Source organism: Equus quagga, chromosome 20 (assembly GCF_021613505.1).
Source record: "Equus quagga isolate Etosha38 chromosome 20, UCLA_HA_Equagga_1.0, whole genome shotgun sequence".
NCBI classification, from domain to species: domain Eukaryota; kingdom Metazoa; phylum Chordata; class Mammalia; order Perissodactyla; family Equidae; genus Equus; species Equus quagga.
In genome coordinates this window covers 43,633,045-43,651,384 of record NC_060286.1, presented here as the reverse complement: position 1 = coordinate 43,651,384, position 18,340 = coordinate 43,633,045, and the positions used below count along the sequence as shown (strand labels likewise).

General features: G+C 42.9%; 1 protein-coding gene across 23 annotated transcripts in view; it reads right to left on the bottom strand.

The window, feature by feature from the left end:
• The window catches only part of KLC1 (kinesin light chain 1), a 63,500-nt gene that overhangs the window by 30,575 nt on the left and 14,585 nt on the right, over window positions 1–18,340 (bottom strand). For all 23 annotated transcript variants that reach the window (XR_006886308.1, XR_006886311.1, XR_006886309.1 and 20 more), the window contains exons 2-7: window positions 14,397–14,658; window positions 12,028–12,258; window positions 6,233–6,311; window positions 5,506–5,731; window positions 1,169–1,256; window positions 471–572 (exon numbers count right to left, since the gene is read on the bottom strand). Coding sequence is in view for 18 of the 23 variants with exons in the window: in XM_046647401.1 (XP_046503357.1) it covers window positions 471–572; window positions 1,169–1,256; window positions 5,506–5,731; window positions 6,233–6,311; window positions 12,028–12,258; window positions 14,397–14,657 (987 nt within the window). In the remaining 5 variants the exon portion in view is untranslated. The remainder of the gene's footprint in view (window positions 1–470; window positions 573–1,168; window positions 1,257–5,505; window positions 5,732–6,232; window positions 6,312–12,027; window positions 12,259–14,396; window positions 14,659–18,340) is intronic.

The following is an 18,340-nucleotide window of genomic DNA, read 5'->3' as shown; positions in this document are numbered from 1 at the left end:
TAAATAGCCATGATATTGACTTAATCTATAGCTCTGAATTAATCTTTAGTTATGAAAATAATTATTTCATTTTTTAAGCTTTATAAGCATATTTGGTGACTTTATTTTTAAATTTTAATGTTTTCTTACTGACAGGCACATGCCCCATTGTCAAATGAAATGCCCTCATGCTTTCCACCTCAGTCCTCAGGAATTCCTTCCTCAACGGAGTCATTCCTCAGCCACCTCAGGCTGGGAGGGCATGCAGACTCAAAGCTCCACCCTTTGAATACCCACACCTCTTACACACCCATTTGTATGAGCCAGTCTGGCTGTGTTTTGTGGGCTGTCCACCTTATTGAATTATTTTCAGTAAATGGTCAGTAATGACATATATCACAGTGGTCATTTCTCAAAATTTTAAACTGAAATACTTTAAAAAGCACAAAACACCTCATCTCAGAGAACAAGCAGCCCTCCTTGGCCCGCACCTTTTCTCTGATCTCCAAAGCTCTTTTACACAGCGGCTCGGCTTCCTTGTACTTCCCTCTTTTGCCATAGAGCACTGCAAGGTTATTGAGAGTTGCTGCCACCTATCAACACAGAGGGAATCAGGAAGAATGGTAAACAACCCCAAGGGAAAGGATTTTAGACACCACCTGTTCATTTATACCCACCATGTACAGTGAAGTGCTCTTAGCTGGATGAAGGAATATGACGTCAGTTAAAAGCAAAAGAGCAATTGACTGTAATACAGATAGATCATACGAAGTAACACTGCAGAATACTATAATTAATCAACATCAACATGATCTTGATTTTTTTTTTTTAATTTCACTGGAAGCCACAAAGCCAACCAAAACAGATCTGTATGCAAATCTGAATATAAATTCTTCAGAAAAATATTTATAGAAGTACATGCAATTTGATTTAGGATCAAAAAATACAGTCTGTGATCCGTTTGAGGTGGTGCTGATAAACAAATTAAGTGTGCACTGGCATGGGCTAGTATGAGTCATCAGCACTGAAGCGTATCACTGGTATAAGTAAGTGAAGACTCCTACCTGTGCCATCTAGTGAAAAGGCAGCTCTTAAACCTTCCCTGTTGAGTTTAATATTAAATGAGTTGGGTAAAAAACAATTAGAGAAAATAAAATATAAAAAGGACGAAAGAACCAGATATACAAACCGCGGGATGATCTTTGCCCAAAGTTTTTTCACGGATAGCCAAGGCATCATTCAGTAGATTCGCTGCATCTTTGTATTTATTCTGGTCTCTAAATTGAAAAACATACATTAACTGTTTTAGATGTAGCTTACTACATCTTTTTAAAATGTAATTTTGGAACTACAGAAATAAAAGTTAAGCTTCAACTATTTAAAAGATAAAAGTCAGCTATTAAAACTATTAAACACATCACTAGTGTAAGAGAGAAAGTCTCCATCAATAAATGTACTGGCAAGATGAGCCAGAATCAGGCCTCCTTAGCTTCTGAACCTGGTCCTCCCATCTAGATCACTGGGACAATACTGCCCCACACTGCAGTGTTGTCCTGCACATGCTAGCTGCCCCACACAGGATAAGTGACGCAGTCGAGAACAGTGGACGGAGCTTCACATGGTATCAGATGAACTGATTCCAGCATCCAAGCCTGGGTTCTGCCAGTTAACAGCTATGTGGCTTTAGGACTAGCCTCCTGCAGTTCCAGTTGGCCTATCTATAAAGCACGTTACCTAACTCCCAGAGTTACTCTAAGAAGCTAATGATACACTACCTGTATACTGAAAAGATAAATACAATACACTGTACTGTCTTAATTTGGTATATAATTTGCCACCATTTCCTTGAGTAAGGAGGAATGAGGATCTTTTTTGTTGTGGCAAGACAGAAACACCACCAGCCTAGCTCCCCTTGGTTTAAGTGTGCTAACGGACATTGTGATTGCAAAGGATTTATTTGCTATATGAGACTTAGGTACACATATTTCTCAACTAAGTAATTAGAGCTGCCCAGCAAGGCTTTGCCCTACAGAACATGGAAAGGGTTAATAACGCTTCTAGAACCTCTGAAGCACACTAATTCTGACCAAGTATATTGGATTTTTTCCTTCCTTCATCATCCTATTACACATTATAAACTGGCTCAAACTTCTAATGAAAGTCAGCAAGTATGAAATAAAGTTTCAAAAATTACTAGACAGGGGCCAGTCCTGTGGCCGAGAGGTTAAGTTCGCATGCTCTGCTTCAGCATGCCCAGGGTTTAGCCAGTTAGAATCCTGGGTGCAGACATGGCACCGCTCCTCAAGTCATACTGAGGCAGCATCCCACACGCCACGGCTAGAAGGACCCACAACTAAAAATACACAACAATGTACCAGGGGGTTTTGGGAGAAAAAGGAAAAATAAAATCTTTAAAAAAAAAAAAAAAAACCAAAAACTGGTAGACACTGAAAAACAGTAACAACTACTACCTAAGGGTGTTGCAACAGCTAAATGAGACAAGGTATACCCAGTACTTTCATAAACTATGACATGCCACAAAACATCAGGGACTGTTAATCAGACAATAGTGAGGTCTCACCAAGAGTGAGAGCACTGGTTCTCAGCAGTGGCCCCACACTGAGAGCAATCAAACTCCGCTGAAACCTGCTATAAACTCAGCCCTACCGACCCCTGACCTGCTGAATCAGAAACTCTAAGGGTGGGGCCCAGCATTCATATAACAAGCCCACAAGAAAATTCAAACTCAAAATGAAAACAAAAGTATATCACTGAAAGCATTAAAATCCTAAGAGAAAAATGGGCAAGATAACAGAACAGTCACAGCAGGACACAAATGACTGAAAATATATAATCAAAGAAACACTAACTAAAATACAATGATGCATTTCTCCATTAATAGAGAGTAAGAGATGACCAATGCTGCCCCAGGTTGGTGACAGTGTAGCAGGACTGCCACCACCTTCCTAAAAAACAGTTTGGCAATATGTACCAAGAATTGTAAAATGTTTACAGTCTAACCCATTTTAGGAATTGATCCTAAGAAAAAATCGAAAATCTTGAACTAAACTTATAAAGATGTTCACATCAGCATAATATTAATGGCCCCAAAAAAGCTTAAAATTAAATGTCCCTCAATATAAGAAGGATGAAATAATGAGCTATGGTACAGTTGTAGGATGCAGTATTGAATGTGAATATATATGTAGCTACTAATGTTTTCTCAAACTTTTTACTGACGTGCATAAACTCTCAGGTGACAGCATTAAGGAAAAACACAAGACTGAAGAGAGGTCACCGACTTTCCAGTCTTTCCAGTACCCGGTACGGTGCTAAGAGCACCACCATGCATGCTTACAGAGAACAAGAAAAACCCTGGTATGTTCTGCATGTGTTTTTATTTAACTCATTTATAATAAGAGTGTCTAGTGTTAGCCAGAGACTCTCATGTTGTTAGTAGGCATAAAAATTTTTTAAAAACCTTTCTGGAATGAAATTTAGCATAACCTATGAAGATTTTAAATGAAAATACCTGTGATTAAGGAATTCCTACAATCATAACACTAAGAGTGTGCAAACCACCCAAGTGTCCATCAACAGAAAAACTGAACAAATTCCAGGACTATCTGTAACAGAGCACTATGCAGTCAGGAAAGAGTATGCTGCCAACAAAGCGCAGTTGCAGAGCATGATCTCATTTTAAGAAGTGCCGTTAAGGGTGCTTTCTTCTTTGTTTCTTTTTTTTTTTTTTTTTTTTTTAAGAAATCACGTCTCTATGGCTGTATTGCTCCCTTTCTCTTCACTGAGCCCTCATCTCTCCTGTTCCTCCCCACTGCCCCTATCCTTGCTCAGGTTCCCATCTCCATACTCCTCAAGACCCTGTGCAAGCCTCCTGACTGGCCACCCAGACTCCAGGCTCCAGCCCCGACTCTGTCCTGTGGACCACGCCAAAGAGACTCTTCTAAGACACAACTCAGAGCCCGCTGTTGCCCTCAGGCACCCTCAGCGCAGCCCGAGAGACCTCTCTGATCTAGCCCAGCCCCTTCTAGCCCCATGTCTTACTGCTCTTCTGGTGCCATTGAGCTTTTCAAAACTGGCTTCAGGAGTATGCCCCAAAACATCCAACTCCCCTTCCCATCTCTACTTGCTAAAATCCTACCAACTCTTCAAGGCCCCAGAAAGTGCTCCCAACCCTTCCATTTATGCTTCTCTAATCCTCTCAGCTGGAAGGAATCTTTCTGTTCCACGAACACTTCTGTGTTATTTTATGAACAATACCGCAGTCTCCCTGCTTCTGTAATTACATATGAATGTAAACGGCTTATTTTCTAAACAGGGTTATAAGTTCCTTTAGAAACAAATTTAGACAATGCTGTTTGAATGCTTCATGTCTGCCGGGCAATACCATGTGTCACATCCCCACAATCCTTCCCTTGGCCCTCAGAGCAGATATTATAACTGCTTCCATTTTAGATGTGAGGAAACTGAGGCTCAGAAAAGCTAAGGGCTCTGAACAACCACCTCTGTCTAGTCCCCATTTAGCAGAGATACAAACTAAATTCTCTGGACTTCAAATTCAGTGTTGTGGTTTCCCCTTGAGAATAGGAATTACGTATTCAACTTTAGGGCCTCACAGGAACCAGCCCAGTCTTACATATACTTGGGTCTCAAAAAATGTTTGTTATATTGAAACAACCACACCAATGAGGAGAAATGAAATAGTTAACTGAAAACACAAAACTGGAATGGCCACAGTAAACCAATCCCGCTGTGTAATACTTTCTCCCTCCTCAGCTCCCTGCTTACCCTGATCTGCTCTGTTTCAGGATAGTTCAGCTAAAGACACGAGCATACAAAGGGCTCCAACATATCATTTCCTGATGCCATGAGGGCAAACTAAATCCACTCAATACATTTACCAAGGGCTTCTAAAGCAGGAAACATGGTAGAGTAATACAAGAGGCAGAGAAACGAAAACAAGCTGGTCCTCAACCTAAAGGAGTCAATATTCCAGGAGAAGAAAGAACAAAATTCAAATAACCCAGTGCCCAACATAATGAGCAAGTGCTCTAAGAGGCAGAGATAAAGGATTATGAGGGTACAACAGGGGCAAGGGGCAAGTGGAATCCTGAATTCAGAAAGGAGAGAGAGTGAACAAGGCCCTAGAAAGGTGGGAAGGCTGCTGGCAGGCATAGTGGGAAAGCTATTCTGGACAAAAGAAACCTAGTACACAGAGTCTTATGGAAAAAAATCAAGAGTTTAGTTTCGCCAGAGAGAAGGGTGTGTGTGGGCTCCTCTAGAAAGGTGAATGGGGGACTTCCAGGAAACGTCTGTCCCCACAGGGTGATGCCCTGGCTACAGAGCTTGCTAAATATTTTGAATTTAACCCCTGGCTGTGTGAAGGGAACTGAATGATAAGACTGGAAAAGTAGCTTATACAGGTTTATAAAAACGTATTTTAAGAGCAAGTTCTTTAAAAGTACTGTCTCTAGGTAAAATTAAGAGGATAAAATGAAAACTACTAGCCTGTACACCAAGGCCAAGATATTCAGCATGGTGGCCACATCCGGGTGGTCATGGCCAGAAGTCTTCTCCAGGTCCTCCAGGGCCTGCTTGCAGAGGGGCACGGCAACCTCATAGCGCCCCTGTGAGGCATACTGGATGACCAGGTTGTGGAGTGTGCGCAGCCGTGCAGGGATCTCATAGCCACCCTGCTGGGCGGCTGCTGCTGCACTGCTGTGCTGCTGCTGGACTATAAAGAGAAAGTTTCACTTCAGATATTTTTAAAGAAAATTATCCAGATGACATCATCGAGTTAAAATTTCCTTCTCTAGCTTTGGTGCAGATCCGCACATAGCTGCTACACTATGGAGACCTATCCAGCACTCCCTAGGCAAGCGGGGTAAGTAACTTGCGGGGGGCGCTGCGATGCCCCCATGGTGCGCTGCAGTGAGACTGCTCTCAGCATCAGGAAAGCTCACTCTGCCTTTTCACTCTGTAAGAAGCCATGGATCACGTCTGAACTGTCTGCGCCTGCCCCTGTTTGCCAGAGGCTGGTCTAACTTATTACTATATCCCAACAAGAAAACGATTGGAAATCCTTTTGAGAAACACAAAGCAATCCGAGGGTGCATGTGCTCCTGTGAGGCAGGCTGTACACACTAAGACGCCCCTAATCATGGCAATTAGATCCCAAGAAGACAAACCACTTTCCATTTGTATGCTGCATTTAACCACCACTCCCTTCACTTACTTCCTTGACCAGGGTCGTCGTCATCATTTGGGAAAAGGTCATCCAGAGGTTCTTTGGTGGAATCAGTGTCTTTGTCCTCCTAAAAACCAACCCAGGACAATCTTAGTCTTACACATACTATAAATCCTGTACTGGATGTCTTTGATATAAATTTCATTTTAATTAAAAATCTGAGAAAAGATGGTCCATTTTTAAGATTAAATATAGGATTATCCACAATTTGGTTTATCCATCAATTTAGAGGGTAATAAAAAGCTTGCTAGACTAGAACTCAAAATAGTAAATGCAGACCAGGGGTAGAAAGGCAGACCCTGATGACCTCTCTATCCAACAGATTCTTCACCTGTGTTCTGAGGAAGTTAAAATAGAGCAGGGAAACCCTTACTTGAAATAAATTGTATTTGGAAACCAAATATGTAATAACACATTAAAATGCATCTCTGAATGCCACAGACCCAGAGATTCCCCCCATCCCAACTACCAGCTCCACCGCAGGACAGCTTTAAAAGTCTGTGACTTGTGTTTCCCCTACAGATTGCTGATTAGTGCAGGGGTAAAAATAGTGACTACACAATGGAGAAAACAGACAACAGATTGACTAGGTGAGAGATTAGCTTCGCCCTGGGGTTTGCCTCTTGAAGGGATAATCTCAGAAGTACACAAGGTCACTTCTCTAATATTCCTGTCTGGGATGCATAATCTGAATATACTCAAAAAGAAACACTAGACAAACCAAAACTAAGGAATGATCTATGAAGTAACCGGCCTGTATTCTTCAAAAATATCAATGTCGGGGGCCAGCCCCGTAGCCAAATAGTTAAGTTTGCACACTCCGCTCCGGCGTCCCAGGGTTTCACTGGTTCGGATCCTGGGCACAGACATGGCACCACTTATCAGGCCATGCTGAAGTGGCATCCCACATGCCACAATTAGAAGGACCCACAACTAAAAAATATACAACTATCCACTGGGGGAACTTCGGGGGGGCGGGGGGAAGATTGGCAACAGTTGTTAGCTCAGGTGTCAATATTTTAAAAAAAAAAAGCAGTGTGATAAAGGATAGACTTTTTATTTCTTTGTAAAGGACCTGCTCCAGGTGAAAGATGATGACTAGAGATATGACAACTATGTGCAGTATGTGATCTTGAATCAGATCCTGAAATGGAGTGGAAAAAATGCTATGAAGAATTCTGTTGAGACAGTTAGCAGAAGTGCAATACGGACTGCAGAGTAGATGAAGTACTGTGCCCGTGTTGAATTTCCTGAATCTGCCCCTGGCCCTGGATTTCACAGAAGAATGTCCTCATGCTGGGGAAATGCACCCAGCAGGAACAGGGGGAATGTGGCATGAGGGACGCACCCACTCTAAAGTGGTTCAGAAGAAACCGTCACTGAGAAGCACACCCTGAAAGGGGGCGCAGAGTTAGCTCACTGTGTAGCTCTTCTCCGAGCTAGACACTTTTTCAAAATAAAAAGTTTTAAAAGTCTCTGATTCTATGAAACCAGCTTTCCCCTTCTCAAAGCTATCCAGTACTCCAGGGAAACCACTGGTTGCATCAACATCTCCATTTATTCTTATCACCACAGCAGTCTACAGCAGTATATCCTTTAAATCAAAACAAATAGTTGCTTTTGATCCAGAAATGTGAGGGACATACAGCAAACCTAATAAAACAGGACGCTACAGACTTATTGTACCCCACCAAAATCGTCTGCTGAAGCCCTAACCCCCAATGTGATGGTATCTGGAGCCAGGGTCTTTGGGAGGGAATCAGGTGTAGCTGAGATCTTGAGGGTAAGGCCCTCATGATGGGATTAGTGCCTCAATAAGAAGAGACACCAGAGAACAAGCTCTCTCTCCCCATTCCGCCCCGCCCCGCCATGTGAGGACACAGCAAAAAGGTGGCCGTCTACAAGCCAGGAAGAGAATCCTCACCAGAAACCAACAATGCTGACACCCTGATCTTGAACTTCCAGCCTCCAGCACTGTGAGAAAATAGATGTCTGTTCTGGGGGTTTTTTGGTTTTTGGGTTTTTTTTTTTTTTTTGAGGAAGACTAGCCCTGAGCTAACATTTGCTGCCAATCCTCCCTTTTTGCTGAGGAAGACTGGCCCTCAGCTAACATCTGTGCCCATCTTCCTCTACTTTATACGTGGGATGCCTACCACAGCATGGCTTTGCCAAGCAGTGCCATGTCTGCACCTGGGATCTGAACTGGCGAACTCCGGGCTGCTGAAGCAAAACGTGCGAACTCAACCGCCGTGCCACGGAGGCGGCCCCTAGATGTCTGTTTTTTAAGCCACCCAGTCTATGGTATTTTGCTACAGCAGCCCAAGCTGACTACGACACAGGCAGGGAGAGCGTAGGTTCTCTGGTGCAATGTACAAGACTAATCCAATAGTCTTAGGATGAGGGTTTCGACTGGAGACACAAATGTGGAACTCACTGGTATGTAGATTATGTAATGAACATGCCTAGTACCGTACAGGCATTAGAAAAACATTAGCTCACAGACAGCTAATCTTCAACGGAGGTGCTAAGAACACACAATGGAGAAAGGAAAGTCTCTTCGATAAATGGTGCTGGGAAAACTGGACAGCCATGTGCAAAACAATGAAAGCAAATCATTATCTTATGCCATATACAAAAATTAACTTAAAATGGATCAAAGACTTGAAAGTAAGACCTGAAACCATAAAACTTCTGGAAGAAAATATAGGCAGTACACTCTGACATCAGTCTTAAAGGATCTTTTTGTTTATTTATTTATTTTTGAGGAAGGTTAGCCCTGAGCTAACATCTGCTGCCAATCCTCCTCTCTTTGCTGAGGAAGACTGGCCCTCAGCTAAAATCTGTGCCCATCTTCCTCTACTTCATACATGAGACGCCTACCACAGCATGGCCTGCCAAGCAGTGCCATGTCTGCACCCGGATCTACACTGGCAAACCCCAGGCCGCCGAAGCGGAACGTGCAAACTTAACCACTATGCCACTGGGCCGGCCCCTTAAACGATCTTTCTGAATACCATGTCTACTCAGACAAGGGAAACAAAGGAAAAAAACCAAACAAGTGGGACTTCACCAGACTAAAGAGCTCCTGCAAGGCAAAGGAAACCAGCATCAAAACGAAAAGACAACCCATCAATTAGGAGAAAATAGTTGCAAATCATATAACCAACAAGGCGTTAATCTCCATAATATATAAAGAACTCACACAACTAAACAACAAAAAAACAAACAACCAGATCAAAAAATGGGCAGAGGATATGAACAGACATGGGCACATGAAAAGGTGTTCAACATCACTAACCATCAGGGAAATGCAAATCAAAATTACACTAAGATATCACCTTACTCCCAATGGAATGGCTATATATCACCAAGACTAAAAATAACAAATGTTGGAGAGGGTGTGGAGAAAAGGGAACCCTCATACACTGCTGGTGGGAATGCAAACTGGTATAGCCACTATGGAAAACAGTATGGAGATTTCTCAAAAAGTTAAAAATAGGGGCCAGCCCAGTGATGCAGCAGTTAAGTGCACACATTCCGCTCTGGCAGCCGGGGGTTCACCAGTTCGGGTCCCAGATGCAGACATAGCACCACTTGGCACGCCATGCTGTGGCAGGCGTCCCACACATAAAATTGAGGAAGATGGGCACAGATAGAGGAGGACTGGCAGCAGATGTTAGCTCAGGGCTAATCTTCCTCAAGACAATAAAAAATTAAATAAATAAGTAAAAGTTAAAAATAGAAATACCACACGACCCAGCTATGTGACTACTGGGTATTTATCCAAAGAACTTGAAATCAACAATTCAAAGAAATTTTGCACCCCTATGTTCACTGCAGCATTATTCACAATAGCCAAGGTGTGGAAGCAACCCAAGTGCCCACTGACTGATGACTAGATAAAGAAGATATGGTGCATATATACAATGGAATACCACTCCGTCATAAAAAAGGACAAAATCGTCCCATTCGCAACAACGTGGACAGACCTTGAGGGTATCATGTTGAAATAAGTCAGAGAAAGACAAACACCTTATGATTTCACTCATACGTGGAAGATAAACAAACACATGGACAAAGAGAACTGTTTGGTGGTTACCAGGAGGAAGGTGGTTAGGTGGTGGGCACAAAGGGTGAAGGGGCTCACTTATACGCTGACTGACAAATAATAATGTACAACTGAAATTTCACATTGTAAACTATCATGACCTCAATCTAAAAAAAAACGATAGCTCAAAATGCCATGTGAACTCCTGGATTGGATCCTAGAACAGAAAAGGACCAATGGTGGAAGGACTGGTGAAACCCAAATAAAGGCTGTAGGTTAGTAAATAGTAATGTAGCAATGTTAAATGCTTAGTTTTAACAAACGTACTGCTATGGACTGAAAGTTTGTGTCCCCCCAAAATCTGTATGTTGAAGTCCTAACTCTCAACACGATGATGTATTTGGAGTGGGGCCCTTCCGAAGTAATTTGGATTAAATGAGGTCATGAGGGTGTGGCCATCATGACAAGATTAGCGTCCTTATACTAGAACTCTCTCTCTCTCTCTGCATGTACCAAGGCGAGTCATGTGAGGTCACAACCAGGAAGACAGCCCTCACCAAGAACCTGATCCTGCTGACACCCTGATGTTAGACTTCCAGCCTCCAGAAATGCGAGAAATAAAAGTCTGGTTTTTTAAGCCATGCAGCCCATGGTATTCTGTTACAGTGGCCCAAGCTGACTAAGATATGTACTACGGTGATGTAACACTATGGGACACTGGGTGAAGGGTGTATGGGAATTCTCTTTAGTATCTTTTCAACTTTTCGGTGAATAAAATTATTCCAAAATAAAAAAGGTTAAGAAAAAAGTTAAGTGAATCAGAAATAAATGGTGAATGAAAAATAACTGAGACTGGGATGAACATCCAAAGAAAGCCAACAGAAAAAGGAAAAAACCAGGGCCGGCCCCATGGCCGAGTGGTTGGGTTGGCGCACTCTGCTTTGGCGGCCCAGGGTTTCATCAGTTCAGATGCTGGGCAGACACGGCACTGCTTGTCAAGCCATGCTGAGGCGGCATCCCATATAGCACAACCAGAGGCACTCATAACTAGAAGATACAACTAAGTACTGGGGGACTTTGGGGAGAAGAAAAAGAAGGGGAAAAAAAAGAACAGTGGCAACAGATGTCAGCTTGGGTGCCAATCTTTAGAGAAGAAGAAAAAAGGAAAAAACCAAGGTCCTTGGGGAATCCTAACATTCCAGGAACCACAAGATAAGCTGGCAAGAGAGCCCAAGAAGGAGGCTTGAGCGAGGCAGCAGGAGAACCAAGTGGTGTCCTGGGGCAGGGAAGAAAGAGTTTCAAAGAGAAAGTCAAGATCCACAGCACGATAAACTGCACAGCTAATCCCAAGTCTGGATTATAGATGACTGGATCAGGTCACTGTTGCCCTGAAGGAAAAGAGTTCCAGCAGCGTGATGGGCAGACTGCAATGGGTTAGATGTTCAGAAGTCTCAAGCTGAGGGAGACCTCGCTGAAGGAAATGGTGCCTCTTTGTATTGTACCTTACACTTACAAAGTATTTTTACATTTTCTGACCATTGTTCTAAAATATACAAATGAAAAGAATATGGCAAAGAGAATTTATATGACTTGCCCAGTCCCAAGACCCACAATCCTTGGTCTTACTAAATGCAATCACTAGAGGGGAGAGGAAAACAAAGACAGCTTTACTAAAACAATCTCCCGACTGTAACGTGGTAATCATCAATATTCACATTCCTACAGAACCACTTACGGATGGAGAAATGTCATCATCATATTTTTTTAACTGATTCATGAATTCCAGATGCTTCTTTTCTTCCTCCAGTTGAGCCACAGACTGCTCACTCTTCTGTAATTTCTGCTGTGTGTTGGCCAATTCATCCCGCAGCCACTGATTCTCTTGGCACAAACGACGAACCTGCGCACGCAGTTTCTGTTTCTCTGACTCAACAGCATTCAAGTGATTTGACAAAGCCATCATAACCTAGACAGAAGAAATGTTTACAACACTGCAGTATTCTGCCCAACAAATATTACCTCCCAACTATACAAGCATCCTGTGGTTGCAGCTCTAGCTTACACCTGTAGATATGTTCTCCAAAGTACATGTAAGTACAATTTGCCATCTACTTCTATTTTCACCCATCAGTCACAGGCTACATTAACGGGGCATGATAAAGAATATCACATGCTCAGAACATCTACAAAAAATATACATTTGTGTGTGTGTGTATGTTTGAGAGCATCTCACATGGACTAGCAATGGACACACAGCTACTCTTCTGATGAAACCCTATTTTTTCACTTTGTATCTAGAACAGCTCCAACATAATTTCTCACAGATCCTTTTCCATGTGTGAGAGTGTGTGCACATGCAGGCATCTGTGTACAGAGTGCAGGTCACTCTGTGAGGTGGTGGAGTTGGGGAAGGGCAGGCAGACAAATCTTCGATGTTTCAAGGTAAGAGAGGAAATCTTTGTAGCTAACACCAGAGTCAGAATGCACTGATGCATTCATAAGTTTAGGTCCACGTCATAAAATCTGGTGGCTGCCCCAGGGCTCTACCTGTGGTGCACCGGTTAGCTGCAGGGACAGACCTGGCAGAGGCCACACCAAGTTCCTGGGAGTGTAAGAGCAGAAGTGGGAGGCTGGCTTCAGTCTGTTCTCTCTTTAGACCATGCACCTGCCCCTCCCTCTTTGTTATCCTCCTAGGTTTAAAACCTGAAACTCCAGAAGGTGGGACTTCTTCTTCATTCTTTTTTAACCCTAATATCCGCCAAACTAAAAAAGGTAGCTCATACTCATATCGCTTTTCAACAACAGAACTTGCAGAGTAACAGATTCGTGGGGCCGGCCCAGTGGTGCAGTGGTTAAGTGTGCACATTTCGCTTTGGTGGCCCGGAGTTGGCCGGTTTGGATCCCAGGTGCAGACATGGCACCAGTCGGCAAGCCATGCTGTGGTAGGCATCCCATATATCAAGTAGAGGAAGATGGGCACGGATGTGAGCTCAGGGGCAGTCTTCCTCAGCAAAAAGAGGAGGACTGGCAACAGATGTTAGCTCAGGGCTAGTCTTCCTCAAAAACAAACAAACAAAAAAACCAGATTCACAATAACCAAATAAAGTCAGAGTTCTACAATTAGAGTCTGTAAGATGGTAAGAATGAAAAACTCCAAAATCAGGGTATGGACAGTCACTTTGGTATAGAATGATTTCCTCAGTGAAAGCAGAAATTGGTAACCCTGCAGCCCCATTTCTGCTTTATTCATTCACTATACAAGAAGAAAGCTAAGAAAGTAAGACATCAACTTTTAGTGTATTTAATTTCACCTAAAATATGTTGGCAGAGCCAAAAGTTATCGGGGAGTTGGGGACACCCAGACGTTTCCATTTCTTCATCCCTGTCTAGCATGCCAGAAACAAAGGTTTAGTCAAGTACATAAAGCAATCTTGTGTTGGCTTATTGCTGAGACTATTAGCTGTTGGCCAATATTCCTTCTCCCTTCTTCTTAGGCTTAAGAACCTGGAACTTTAAGTTGGCGAGACAACATTCCCCTGTGTCCCTCACAACTAGGTGTGGCCCTGGAACCAGCTCTCACCAATGAAACGTAAGCAGTGTTGTGCACCAGTTCAAGGAAATAAAGGGAGGAGGCATGCCCTTCCTGTCCCTTCCCTGTCACAGAACGGGGTCACACAGCTACAGCTGGAGCTTTTAGTTCACGAGACAGGCTGGCTGGGGTGTAGTACAGCAGGTGGCAGGGGCCTGGGTATCCCTGACAACCATGCAGCTGCAGAACCTGTCTGTAGTAGAGACAGCCTAGCTCAGTGTTTGTTTCACACATCTATGATGTTTAAGCCACTGTTACTGTTTTTTGATACATACAGCCAAAATCAAATCCTAAATGCCACACAGGGTTACTTCTCTTTTGGCTCTGCTTTTTAAAATGCAGACATGTTGAAATCAATCATCATTTACATAACATACAGAACCCACATATAAGTTATCTCTGTTATTCTTTAAATATCTTCTCTAAAGTTTAGTTAAACTGCTTATTTCAAATGAAGTCTCCATTTTTCCAGACGGTCAAATTCATGTTCACGTCTGAGACAATCTCACTTATACCTGTGCCTCACTCAGGCCAAGCTCCAACATCTCCAGTGACTTTCGGATCATGTTTGATTTCTCCTCCACCAGATTACTTTCATCATCTTTCTTCAAACACTTCAGTGTCTCAAGTAAACTTTGTAAAATGGAATTGTGCTCATTCTTCAGAGCTTCCAGACCCTGAATTACTTGCTTTGTCTTAGAAATAATTTCATCCTGTGTAAGTTTCTCCAACTTGTCTTCTTTTATATACACCATTGTGGACATGTTGTCATACATTCTAGAATAGAAAAAGGAAAAAAATTAGACATCTCATTACAGGTTTAATTTATGTTACATCTGTAACAAAATACACATGTGAAGACTTTTAAATTAACATTTTTATAGATGAATAATAAATGCATATTTGTGATTTACTACGATGAAATACTACATTCTGTACTGCTTCTGTTTTTCCTTTGCAGACCAATTTAACTACTTTTCTGGTTTCTAAATTCTTTTTTTATAGAAGAAATGACAGCAACTGAAATTAATGCCAAAGATTAAAAGCAGAAAACATCCAAATGACATTTCTAAAACACACAGCCTCAGCGCAGAAAATTTTCTCTGAATATTTGCAAGCTTTTTTTTTCCTTAATGAAGTGCAGAAGGGGCAGTAAATTCCTGGTAACTTATTTACCAGGGAAGTGAGAAATGGTCACAGTCGGAAGAAGAAAGCAAGACAGCAAAGGTACATGGGAACAATCAGAGTAGCTGGAGAAGGACTAGATCCATAGCAAACATGGTGAGAGAGGGACATGAGTGAGCAGGGTATTTAGTGCTGGACAGACTCAGGAACGACGACTAAGCAGGCCTACTGGAGAAGACCAGCTGAGGGGTCTTCAGGATGAAATCACAGTGTCTGGAACTGGCTCTAAAATACTACAGTGAGAAAGAACAAGGATTGGGGAAAGGGGCATATGAAATAGTATTGGCAAAGTAGTGATGACTGCTGAAGCTGAGCCTTAGCTCTTTTACTATCCTCTCTAATTCTGCATATGTTTTTAAATCCCATAATTAAGTTTTAAAAAAAGGGATAATTAAGAAACAGGATAGGGGCCGGCCCCATGGCCGAGTGGTTTAGTTCATGCGCTCCGCTTCGGTGGCCCAGGGTTTCGTTGTTTGGGATCCTGGGTGCAGACATGGCAAAGCTCATCAGGCCATGTTGAAGCAGCATCCCACGTGCCATAACTAGAAGGACCCACAATTAAATATACAACTATATATACTGGGGGGTTTTGGGGAGAAAAAAAACAGGGAAAAAAAGACAATTGGCAACAGTTGTTAGCTCAGGTGCCAATCTTTAAAAAAAAAACAGGATAATTAAGAAAGCCTGTTCAGGAGAGTGACAGGGATGGAAGTCAGTACGTCAGAGTGATTTCCCTCAGAGCACTTACCACTACCTGAAATCTCACTTGTTTTCACGTATTGTATTATATCCCCTTGAATATAAGCTCTGTTTAAGAGACAGGGACTTGATCTTGTACTTCACTGAATCCACAGCACCGAGGACTGCTCCTGACGCTCCACAGACCATCTGCGTAAATGGATGGACTGAGAGATGCCGGAGGAAGGGAAGCAGTGTTGAAACAGCGGTACAACTACGCATTCTAGTATTCGGGATGAAGCCTACAAGTAGCTGATAACAGGGTCACATCAGTCCCTGTGCCCCTAGTTTCACACTGGAAAACTAATTTTTTCACATAAATATGAAAACTAAATTCCTTTGGAAATTCAGAATCTGTAGGACTATTTAGAAATCCACCTCCTTACCACAAAGAGCCCAGAAAACAACAAAAGACAGGGGCAACTCCTCTACCTGACAGTCTGTATTATTATTAGACTTGTTATGTATGTATTTAGCTTACAGCTCTCCAACTCCACTGCAAACTAGAGGAGATGAGTGACCCCACTTGTCCTGTTCAGCACTATATTCTCAGCCTGTCACACAGTAAGTGCTAAATACATACTTGTTGAATGAATGAACAAAACACTTTAGGACCAGCTTCCAATGAACATGATTCAACACCACTAGCTTAAAGTGCTGATCTGAGCAATACGTAAGGCTCCTACATGAGAAGGAGAGAGATCTCCAGAACTGGTGTCCCGAAAGAAAGAGGAAAACAAAAATAAAGGCCTCCTCCTCCGCCTGTGGCAGCGAAGTAGTTATGTATTATTTCCAAATGATGCAACATTTGTTTCTTTCCCAAACTAAATGACAGAAGCGTATTACTAAAACGTACTCTGACCCAGGCCCTGGAACATAGAGACTGACAAGGGCCTCACCCTCAGGGCCATGCGGACTAGTAGAAGACAAGCTAAATGAACACGGGTACCAAGAGCCAAATGCATGGTGACAGGAACTGTACATCAGGAGCACGGTGGGGAGGAGCGGAAAGCAGGCACTTCCACTGGAGAGGGGAGGCCAGCCACACAGGAGTGAGGCAGTCTTATCAAATGAGCATATCTTCTGCAGACAAGAGTGCAGAGGGCATTGCCAGCTGAAGGAGCAACAGAGGCCAAGGCAGAGGCGTGAAAGTGCCCACTCTTGCAAGCAGCAGCATCAGGCTGCAGGTCATTGTGAGCTACGCACGCAGTAACAAGCCTAGAGAAGTAGAGGGGTGAGGTCACAGGACACCTGCATTCTGAAGGCAAGAGCCTGGGGGTGAGGAGGAAGGCAGCCGGGTTGGCAGTCAGCAAAGGGAAGAGGGCTTCAGGTAATAAGGCCACGGGAACAGCCCACCAAAGATACAACGCACTTACTTCCCCAGCCCTCTGCTAGCGTTAAGGTTCATCGCCTCTCCTCAGAAGGCCAAACACCCAACCAGCAACTTCTTAAGAGTCTTTTCCAACAATATTAAACCCAGGGGGTTTTAGGATGCAAAGGAAAGGTTGCAAAGGAGAGTCTCAAGCCCTAATAAGAAATGACAGCAACCTTCATTACTCAAACCACCTCTGGAAAATAAAAGCTCTTGGGGTATGAACGGACAGTGAGGTACATCTACGTAAGATGGTCCAATTATAAAGATGGTCAGTGGCATACTTTTACAGGTTATAGTGGTGGCTGAAAAGAAGGGAAGAGAGGGCAATCTTGTTTATGTAAAACAGAAAAAAGCGGGGAGCGGCAGAGGGTTTAAATAGGAGTAGGAAAACCATAAAAGGTAGGACTCACGTGCAAAAAAAAAATCAAAACCAGATGAGAAAGACAATCACTCTAATTGAGGGCATGCCTCAATTAAGTAAGTACATTTAAAGAAATCCAACTTTAATTACTTAAGGAATATGTAACAAAACTGTTGACAGAGTAATGCATGCTTACACACTCTTGTAAAGGCTTTAACCAGAGATAAGAATAATGAATTCAGATGTTGTCTGGATGTGCACCAAAAAAGCCGCTTACGGTAGTTTTTTTTTTTTAACTTAAAAGAAAATTAATAATCCAAATGCTTTGGGGGGGCACTTAGCTCTCTTGAGAAATGACACAACAGGTGCTGTGGAAGGATGGACTCTGAATTCAGTGTGACCTGGCTCCACTATCAGCCATCACCACTGCATGAGGTAAGGCCCCAGACCTCCCTCACTGCAGGGCTTTAGGAGCACCGGAGAGCGTCAGCGAGGCAACAGGCACAGTGGCTGACAGACACATAGGAGCCACTCAGTAATCAGTGCAGTCTCCCACCCCAGAGCTAAGGAATCAGGAACACCCCTGACACATGACCGCTCAAGATCTGCACACACGCTTCCTATAACACAGGCTTCACTACTTTGCAAGACAAGTCGGTTCTTTACTAATCTGCCCCAATATTTAGTCAGAAAGCTATTGCTTTTGTTGAGTTGCTATCTCCTTCCTTGTAACTTCTACCCACTGAGCCAACTTCTTCCCTCTAAAATAAACACAAAATATATTTAACTACCTCATCCAC